The sequence below is a fragment of the Melozone crissalis genome, unplaced genomic scaffold (genome assembly GCF_028551555.1).
Source record: "Melozone crissalis strain CALT ecotype California unplaced genomic scaffold, PUWL_Pcris_2 ptg000027l_1, whole genome shotgun sequence".
In the NCBI taxonomy this organism is placed as follows: domain Eukaryota; kingdom Metazoa; phylum Chordata; class Aves; order Passeriformes; family Passerellidae; genus Melozone; species Melozone crissalis.
The window spans coordinates 71,363,920-71,374,319 of record NW_026535805.1 but is presented as its reverse complement, the minus strand read 5'-3'; the positions used below and the strand labels follow the sequence as shown (position 1 = coordinate 71,374,319).

General features: G+C 44.2%; 1 protein-coding gene across 3 annotated transcripts in view; it reads left to right on the top strand.

Annotated features, from left to right (window-relative positions):
* The first annotated feature begins 368 nt into the window (after nt 1-368).
* The window catches only part of DST (dystonin), a 290,047-nt gene continuing 280,015 nt past the window's right edge, over nt 369-10,400 (top strand). For 2 of the 3 annotated variants that reach the window (XM_054279824.1, XM_054279823.1), the window contains exons 1-2: nt 369-558; nt 992-1,053. In XM_054279824.1, the coding sequence (XP_054135799.1) occupies nt 378-558; nt 992-1,053 (243 nt within the window). In that variant the 5' untranslated portion in view covers nt 369-377. The remainder of the gene's footprint in view (nt 559-991; nt 1,054-10,400) is intronic. The other variant, XM_054279827.1, reaches the window with a different exon arrangement.

Genomic DNA, 10,400 nt, shown 5'->3' with positions numbered 1-10,400 from the left:
GCCCCGCCCCGCCGTGCCCGCGCCCGCTGCCATGCGGCGCCGGCCCCGCCCCGCCCGCCGCTGCCCGGGGCGCTCCGGCTCTGCCCGCCGCGCTCCCCGCTCCCGGCAGCCGGGCGGGCACGGAGGGGCAGCCCCACCGCAACCATCGCAGCCGCGGCTGCTGCTGCTGAGTCACGGCCTGAATCCCATCCCGCTCCTCCTCCTCCTCCTCCTCCTCCCCCGCGCCGCCGCCTCCCGCCCGGCTGCCGGCTCCAGCAGCGCGGTGCCGGCGGCGATGCCCGCCCCGCTGCCGGGGGGAGAGGCTGCCCGGCGCTGCCCGGCCCCTCGCCGCTCGCCGCAGACCCGCGCACGCACAGGGGCAGCCGGGCGCTTGAGCCATGATCGCCGCGGCTTTCCTGGTCCTGCTGAGACCCTACAGCATCCAGTGCGCCCTCTTCTTGCTCCTGCTGCTGCTGGGGACCATTGCCACGATTTTATTCTTCTGCTGCTGGCACCGCAGGCTCCAGAAAGGGAGGCATCCCATCAAATCCGTCTTTTCAGGTCGCTCAAGGAGCCGAGGTAAGAGACGCTGCCGCTCCCTGAGGGCGGCAGGGGGTGTCCCCGGCCCATCCCCGGCTTTGTGCCGCCGGAGGGCCGCCGTGGCACGGTTTAGCCGGGCAAAGGCTTTAAAGAAAATTCAAGCCGAGCCCAGGACTGCGGCAGCCTTGTCTCCACCCATCCCTCAGCGAAACCTCGGCTAGAGGGAGAGAGGTGAGAGGCTGGGAAGCCCCCCCAGCCCTCCCCGGTGTGTCAGAGCGCAGCAGAACTTTATGCCCAACTTCTCGGCGATGAATTAAATATAAATGCCGGGCGGAACTGCCGGCTGTGCCCGAGGGGCCAGAGCCGTCCCGGAGTGTGCGCCGGAGGGCGAGCGGCGGGGTAACCCCGTTAGCCGGGGTGAAATGCCAGGTGCAGCTGGTGGAGCCTGTGTCTCTTTCTGCTTCCCTTCCAGATGCTGTCATGAGAACTCATCACTTTCGCTCTGAGGTAATTTATTTAGCACGCAATTTCAAGGTCAGAAGTTGTTCTCTTTACCCGAGTACCTATTGTCGTGGTCTTTTGTTAATGAAATCACCTAGCAAACTTTTCATTTTGCATGAAAAACATAACGTCCTCTTTCATCTCTTGGTTTGGTTTTTTCCCTTCCCAACACAAAATGAGCTCTTCATCTGTGTTACCCTAACCGGCCTGCCGATTCGTGTCATTCCCAAAGGAATTGGTTACTTGGAGGAAAGCAGTGCTTACTGTACGTGCCAGAGCTCCCCGTGCCCAGAAGCTGCCCTGAGCCCAGTTATGGACGGGCTGGAAATGCGTGCAGAGCGGTGGCGCTGGGGCTGCGGAGCCCCTGCTCCTGGCTGTGCCCACAGCCCTGCTGCTCCCGCCAGGCAAGCTCCCTGCCAGGGAGATCCCAGAAGGATCCAGACTACAATCCTGCTTGGCAGGGACCTCGATGTGTGACTTTGTATGCAGAGGTCAGGGGAATCAAAACTCTTACCATGCCAGTGCTGAAAGTATAACACAAACCCCAGTCACTTCCTAGGGATTCTGGATGAGGAGCATAATTGCTGGGAAAATATGAAAAATAATATTTGTTTTAGTACCCACTTTGTTTCCACGCTGCCCTGTAGAGCTCCTGTCTAGATATTTCTCTTGCCTGGTTTCCTGCTATTGATTTAAGGCATATCTTCATGCCATTGCCTATTATTCTGAAAGCCTTGAGAGACAGTTTTGCACCCAAATGATATTTTGTTTTAAATTATTTTCCCTTACCCTGCTGTGGGTGTGAAAATTTTCCAATTATGACTAATGTTTTCAGAAGTGTGCATGGGATACATTTTTGCAGCATGGTTTGTATTGGCAATTAGTTTTAAATTCTCAACTATTTTGAAATTTGTACACACCATCACAAAAAGAGGATGCCATAGGGAGTGTCCTATCTTTAAACCATGAAAAGCCTGAGTTTGTTGTTCAACAGTGCTCCAGTAAAGCAAACAAACAAATGTGTACCTTTGGAAATCAAAATATTTTTTCACTATTTAGTTTATCCAATATGAAATGCTTGGTTTCCATGTAAAATTCACTCAGTCCTGAGCCTAGATGGAGATAAAGTTTAATGTTTTGAAATATGTACCATCCTGCATGGTGACACTTCAGAGGGAAGTTGGCAGAGTAATTTATTTTTATTGCTTCAGCATGTGGTTATTTGTTTATCATCCAGTCAGAAGCAGATGAATTTAAAATATTTGCTAGAAGCTTCCATTAAGTGAAACATACTAGGGTAACTTATATTCTTTCATAATTTTCTGTATTTTGTTTAGATGGAATGCTACAGCTAGTAGTCTAAACTGCTCTTTTAAATAAGTGGTAGAACTGTTTTTCCTTTCATTTTCTGATGAGACTTTTGATAGAGAAACGATGACTCATTTGACATCATTAAATTTTCATTTTCCAATATTTTTTCAAGTAAAATGTTATTTTAATGAATCTAATAGAATTAATTAATGAAAAAACTACAGGCATACTTCCAATAAAAATATTGGAAACATTATCTGAAGCAGAATTTGACATTCTCTATCTATATCATCACAAAACATTACGCATTTCCAACTGCAGTACAATGTTGATGAAAGAAAAGCATGATACATGAAAATATGGGCTTTGTATAATCCCCCCACCCCAAAATGAATGTAATATCTCAGCTCCAAGTTTTATGGCACAAGGTACATCTGCTAGCTTCCACCATGCTTAGCTGTTTATCAGGTATAGTTATAAATAGTGTTTCTTAATTAGAATAAAAGATAATGAAAAGCAGGCTGATAGTAAATAGCAGTGGGTTGGCATTCATCTCCTGAGAGCTGGGTTCAAATCCGACTTCCATCACATGTGAACGTGCAGGTGGTCTAGCAGCAGTGCACAGAGAATTATAATTGCCCTATCTACAGAGCCTTGGCAATTCCTGCATGATTGACTGCCTGCCAGGAAAGCCTTATATTTGGAAAAATAGATGTGTGCAAATTTATGTTGAGATTCTTTGCCACAGCCACAGCTCTCATGGTGCATGCCTTCATTGTCTATACACAGGGAGAACTCTTGAATCCTTTTCTTTTAATACTGAACCACACAATAAAAAACAAGACTGCATACTATGAGAGGCTAGACACAAAATTTGAAAATGTATTTATGATCTTTTCAGTCCTTCTGTTTTGAATTTTATGTGCCACTGGTGAATTGAATCCCCAAACAGTTCATTTTTGTGGGCCTTGATTTTTAATGTCTCTGCAAAACATGCCTCATTATTATACATCAAAAGTCTATGCAGATATTACTTATTATAGAATGAACTTAAACACTTGACCCCCTGCCTCAAAAGGAGGTAAATTTGCATGAATCATTATGAATACAAAGTAGGTGAAAGTCTGTCTTTGTTAGAGGTGCTTAATAACAGAAAACATTAACCAGGAAGATGTGGGAGTTTCTTGAGATAATACAATTATTGTCTCCACCTCTCCACTAACACTTGCTACCATCTGAAGTTTTTCAGGCCTAATTTTTAATATATTTTTTATTTACAGTCCTCAGGTTCATCATGACTGTAACTGCTCTTAAGATTTTTCCATTCCCCAGGTACTACAGAAATTCTATGAAGTCACAAAGGAATCACACCCAGAATAGTTAATGTTCCTAATCTCAGGGAGACCTAGATATGCCACTGCTTTAAAAAGAAAACAAGTAAATTTCCAACAGAAATATTCATTGCTACATGACACATCAGACTTTGATGTAGTTGTTTGCACTACTCGGTCTTTATTTTGAGAATCAGTTGTAGAATGAAATATCTGTGCTAAACCAAATCCACACCAAAATAACAGTATAACTCAGTGAGAATTTTACCAAAATAGGGACTATGATTAATTGTTTGGCCTTTATTATTATTATTATTATTATTATTATTATTATTATTATTGTAACAGCCATAAATGATTCCCTAATTTTATTATTTTTGTGCTCTTTGTAGAAGTTTTTTTCATGAAGCAAAAGAATTTTCTCTGAGTACTTTGTGGGCTTGGGCTTGACTCCTTTCAATGTTTATCATTTTATACCTTAGGAAGAGGTCTGAAAGTCTCCTGTACCTTTCAGTTGAAAAGCATTGCTTAATGTGTTGGTGTTGCCACTTGTGATTTAAATTTCTTTCTGAATTAGTTTTCCTCATAGTTGAAGCCTCTGGAGTCACTGGATTATGTGAGATTTTTACCTTCAATTAAAAGAGAAGTAAGCTTCTAGCCCTTAGGCTGGAAGGAATTAATCTGAATGGTATAATTCTTAATGTCTTTTGATTTGGTGGTACAAACTGTTGAAAAGGAAGGTTCTCATTCAGGATCTATAAATGGTTGGGTTTTATGAGATTGTGAAGGGATTATTGTGCTAATTGCTAAAGTAGCAGTTTTCATGTTATTGAGGAAAAATGACCAGATTTATAAATCTTTTGCCAGAAATTTTCTCTGAGTTTCACAGTTTTCCTTTACCTTACCTTTTATGTTAGGAACTGAGGGGATCAGTGTCAGTGGGTAGTCACATGCAACATGGTATGACTTTGTATTTATTTAATTTTGACTCAAATATTTTGGGCAAGTTTGCTGTGAATGCTTCCACTGAGACCTACAGGTCCACAACTACTAGGAAACAAATCAGTACAAGTTTTACAGTCCACTGTAAATTCTGACTTTGCATCACCCAGGTGGGACTAATCACACCAGTAAGATAAATAGGAGTTGACACTTTGTGAAAAGACTCTGTGAGAGCTGGCAGTGTGTGTTAACCATGTCTGTAGCAAAGGAATAACATTTGGTGGTTTAAGTTTTGCAGACCCCACATTTTCATTTTAGTGCACTGAACAGTTGCTACAAGGTTGTATATATCCAGTCTATTTCAATATTTTTATTGATGACATGGATGAGGGCATTGAGTCTTTCACCAGTAAATCTGCAGACGACACTAATCTGGGATTGTGTGCCAATCTGTTGGAAGGTAGGAGGGCTCTGCAGAGAGACCTGGAATGGTTGAATGGATGGGCAGAGTCCAATAGGATGAAGTTTAATAAATCCAAGTGCCAAGTCCTGCATTTTGGCCACAATAACCCCCTGCAATGTTACAGGTTGGGGATGGTGAGGCTGGACAGTGCCCAGGCAGAAAGGGACCTGGGGGTGCTGGTCAAGAGCTGACTGACCACGAGCCAGCAGTGTGCCCTGGTGGCCAGGAAGGCCAATGGCTCCTGGCCTGTGTCAGGAATGGTGTGGCCAGCAGGAGCAGGGAGGTCATTCTGCCCCTGTACTCAGCACTGGTGAGGGAACACTCTGAGTGCTGTGTCCAGTTCTGGGCCCCTCAGTTTGGGAAGGACATTGAGACACCTGAGTGCGTCCAGAGGAGACAACGAGGCTGTGAGGGGCTGGGAACACAAGCCCTGTGAGGAACCCCTGAGGGAGCTGGGGGTGTTTAGCCTGGAGAAAAGGAGGCTTAGAGGTGACCTTATCACTCTCTACAACCCCTGAAAGGCGGCTGTAGTCAGGTGGGGTTGGTGTCTTTCTCCAGGAGCAACTGACAGAATGAGAGGACACAGTCTTAAGCTGTGCCAAGGGAAATATAGGTTGGATATTAGGAGAAAGTTTTTTATGGAAAGAGTGATAAAGTACGGGAATGGTCTGGCCAGGGAGGTGGTGGAGTCACCATTCCTGGATGTGTTTAAAAAAAGACTGGATGTGGCACTTGGTACCATGGTTTAGTTGAGGTGTTAGGGCATGGGTTGGACTCGATGATCTTGAAGGTTTCCTCCAACATTGTGATTCTGTATTTTTGTGACTAGACTGGGAGTGAAATAGTTTGTCCAAAACTGATGATATTTTTTAAGACTAAATGGATTTTCTAAATCATCCATTATGGTACAGTGGGTGCAAAACTACAGTACAACAATCTCCAGGAAATGTATATATTACTTTGTCAACACAGATGCCCAGAAAGTTGTTCATAAACTTATCCCTAAGTGTATGTTTGCCATAATCATGCCCCTTCTGAGGCTGATTGTGAGACAGTTGCCTAAAAATATGGTTCTAGTTATCTTACAAAACAATAACGAATAGTCTTTGAAGAGTTGCACCATAATTCATCCTGAGCATTGCAGTTATTTATAAACTGCTCCAGATATGTACAGCTCCAGTGAAAGGAGAAATCAGCAGACCCTCCAAGCTGAATTTGAGTCTTCTGTTTGATCAGAGGGAGTGCATCCAACAAGCACAACAAATGTGCAGGACTAGCCAGCAAAATACATTCATTCACCTCTTGAAAGGATGTTTCATTGTCTTTACAGAGTTGAATCAGCCTGAAAATATTTTACCTTTGTGTTTGACATGATTTCCCTCAGGATGTTTAAACTATTTTTCCATTAGCTGTCTAAGAGTTAAGAAACAGGTTCAAAGGAAAATAAATCAGAGAAAAAATAAATTGTTTTCTTAGCTGTATGAGAGCACTTACGTATAGGAATGAATGGAGAGCTATAAATACAGGTTACACTGTATAAGGACAAACCGTTCTGTCCATTTTTCATAACATATCAAATAATGTGGCCCAGACAGAGTGTGCCACACTGAGCTGTCACAGGGCAAACTAGGTATCACTGAGATTAGTTTACTATATGTCCTCTGTCCATCACTCTTTGTCAGCTTTAGTCACAGCAGTGCTGCCTTTAGGTAGCCCACGAGCATTGGTCTGTGCTGGGGAGCAGCCTGTTCAGCAGTTGTATCACCAAATAGATGGCATTTGTCTGGTTGCTGCAGCCAGACTGCTCGAGTGCTGAGCTAAACTAACTCCAGAGGAGTTAACTTGGGTACTTTTAGTCGGTACTACCATGTAGTGTACAAAGCCTAATGTATTTATGTAGCCTTCTGGTTGTCTGCATCTCTGCTCTGGATTATGATGGTCTGCAGAGCTTTGAAATGCTGAAGGAATCGCCTCTGAGCTCCACCAATCACCTAAAAAGTACTGACATTGTGTTATGGTCCACATCAGTGGTCTGGCATGGTCCTGGGACCTGCTTTATAAGTGAACACATCCTCATGGTTCTCTAGCAGGACTGGGAAAACCACTGCATAAAGATACACTACCTCATAAAAGTTCTTCTTAGTCTTTAGTTTCCCATTAATATACAATTATGCCAACAACCTTATGGCTATCATGTAAGTATTTAGACATCCATGTTTCTCAGTATGTACTGCTGTCTCTGGAAATGTGGGTTTTAGATGAGCTGCAGTTCAGTTGGGCTCTGTGCCATTTGAGTGCACACTCCCTGTACACACGAGCAGAACCCTAGTATTAAAGGGATGCAGGGGGAGCACAGCTTGTGGCCATCTGCCTGTTCACATTGTACACGTGTACAGAACGGGAACTTCTAGCTACTGTCTTTTGCCCTAAACAAACCTCAGACTGAAACCATGAATTAGAATAGCTGAGGTCATACTTGCAGTGGGAACATGTATTACCACATCTCCAGCAGAAACTGTTCTTACACAGACAGAAGGGATCATGCAGGGCTCCATAGATCACACACTGCTCAGAAAAGCCTAATCATCTGCACTGATTTCTCAGTTATTGCAGTTAGATTATAAGGGTGACAGATCAGGTTGTGGATGGTTCTTCAGAAACAGATAAGCTCTTTAGACTGAGGGTAATGAATGTAAGAAAGCATCACATGAACAGGGTAGTACGACCCTTGGGGTTGTGGCTGCTCCAGAGCTGTTAGATGTCTTTTCCTTGGGCATGGAAACCTGACTCACTCTCTTCCATTCCCAGACTGTTTTAAGTAGAGGCACCTTTGATATGCCAGGGAAGAATGTGCAGAGCACAGGGTGAAGTCACCTTGATGTTTTCATGTAGGATCTGATTCAGCTGAGCTGGCTTTTTGGGGCCTGGCCATGTCAGACATGAGAGGACACCAGCCAGAGCTGCAGCTGCACACCCTGCTCCACGTGCTCTGCAGCCTGGAGGGGTTTCAGCTCTGCAGAGTGGGCACGTGGGCCCCTCCAGCCTCCTGGGCTCTGCAGGGTGGGCATGTGGGCTCCTCCTGGGCTCTGCAGGGTGGGCACATGGGCCCCTCCAGCCTCCTGGGCTCTGCAGGGTGGGCATGTGGGCTCCTCCTGGACTCTGCAGAGTGGGCACGTGGGCCCCTCCAGCCTCCCGGGGCAAGGACTCGGCACTGTGTGGCAGAGATGCTTTAGCATGTCAGGCTCACAGTGCAGACAGCTGATCTTGGCTCAGTGTTAGCAAAGCTGCCTTGGTTTTGAGCTTGTTCCTTGTGCTTCTGGATCAGCAGCCAGCCTGGGTACTTGTTATCTGGAGGCTTGTACCAAGTGTCTGAGCCCCTGCTGGGCTGCCTTGTGCCCTACTGCCTTGCATCAAGGAGAGTCAGAGCTTTGCTGTTCCTGACTCATCAGTGGGAATGAAACATGAGCTGTGGCTCAAGTGTGAAAACACCATATCAGCTACAGAAACTAACTGCGCTTGATGTTTGGGCAAAGACACTTTTCTTGCAAATTGTGCCAATGTCCTTATCTCCCCTGTCCACTCAGCTGTTTAAATATGGCACTCTGCTTCAGGATGGTGGGGTAGGTAGGAGAGCAGACTGGAAGTGAAACACAGATCCTACAGGCTTAATTGATGATTCTATAAATTGATGGCACAAATTATACTGAAATACATAATCATGTCAGGCTGAGGTATTGTATTTATCCTTCTTCCTTGTTCTAGAAAGAACAAAATGATACAGCCAAGTTCTCTTCTGATCTGCCTCCACTACCTTCCTTCATGTGAAGGCAGGAGTTGGAAAGTGAGTTTGTAAAAACAGCATGCCCTTATGCAGCCCAACAAGCTCATTGTAGGCATTTACAGATTATGGTCTGTAGAACTGCTCAGCTGACCTGGTGTTGATGTCTGCTTCAGGATGTGCTGAATGCTTCTCCAAGCCCAACTGAATGTGTCAACTAAATTTTTTATTGGTGATAACAGGAAGCAAAGACTTGTTCAGGTATGTTGTTGGTATCTGAATCTAGTTATTTTAAGAGACACCTGAATTCTAGCCTTGTTAGCTTTGTATAATACATTCCTGCAAAGTGTCTCATCAGTTATGCATCTATTTTACAATTTAAAAAGTACAGACACATCTTCACATGCTGTGGGGGGATATATTCTCTTACCAGTTTGTGTTTCAAACAAGCACACCAGAGAAAAGAGAGTAATCTCTTTGTATAAGGTGTTTGGCAGCACTGCTATGGTTTAGCAATCTCTGTTATTTCTTATTCAGCTTCTTGCTGTATTTTTAATATTTAAAGCTAATTTCTTCTGGCAGATCCTTGATATCTACTGGACACTGCCCAAGATGAGGAGACATGAAGAGATGGAAAACAGAGGAAGCAGGGCTGGAAAGGGGACATGCTAGGGGAATGTTTAAACCTTCCCTTGCAGACCACTGATCAAGCAGTACATTGATTTTTTTGTTCTTAAATAATTGTTCCCTTCCTAGGGAGGCTTGCAGTGCCCTGAGGTAGCAGGGAAGGAACTGGGACAAGGCATTGCAGAGCTGCTGTGGAGAGCTGCAAGCCTTGTCAGAGAACGATGGGGCTGCCTGGAGAACGGGCCAGCCTCTGTGGCTTACAGCTTTAGACAGGAAAGAGAATTTAAAGGGTGTTTTGAGGCATGACTGGGTGTGCCATTTGGCTGTTTGCTTGCAGATCATCAGATTTTCTGATTGTTACAACTTACCTGTGCTTTGATAGGAACCCTGACCTTATGACAGGAGAAACCAAACGTGTCATGTAAAACAGCAGTGTTAATTTAGCATGGGTTATTGGACACTGCATCTAAACTCACACCTAAACCTAGGGGGTTCCTAAATGCCTAAATGCAAGGACTTCTATGTATTTACATGGGGGGGCCTGATTAGGAACTGGAAAGGAGATTATTGATGTTCTATTTCATAAAATCGGTTGGGAAAGTAATCTTGTTCAGGTTATGTAAAAAGCAATTGCTTTAAATGCCTTTGAACATGTGGACTTATCTTGGAATATTGCATGTGCCAAATCACAGTCTTCAATATCTGAGAAATGGTTCCAGCACTGCTTAGAGTTTAGCTTTTATAAGATAAGAATAATATCTCCTAAAATAAACATAAGGCATGCAAAGCAGCATCAGTGAAAGCTTGCTAATGAGGGAGTAGAATGAGAAACTGAATGTAAAATCTTATATTTTATGTTTTAAATCCTGATTCTTTATAGGAGTAACCCTTTGTAAGACTAAAAAAATTATCAAGAGAACCACACAAA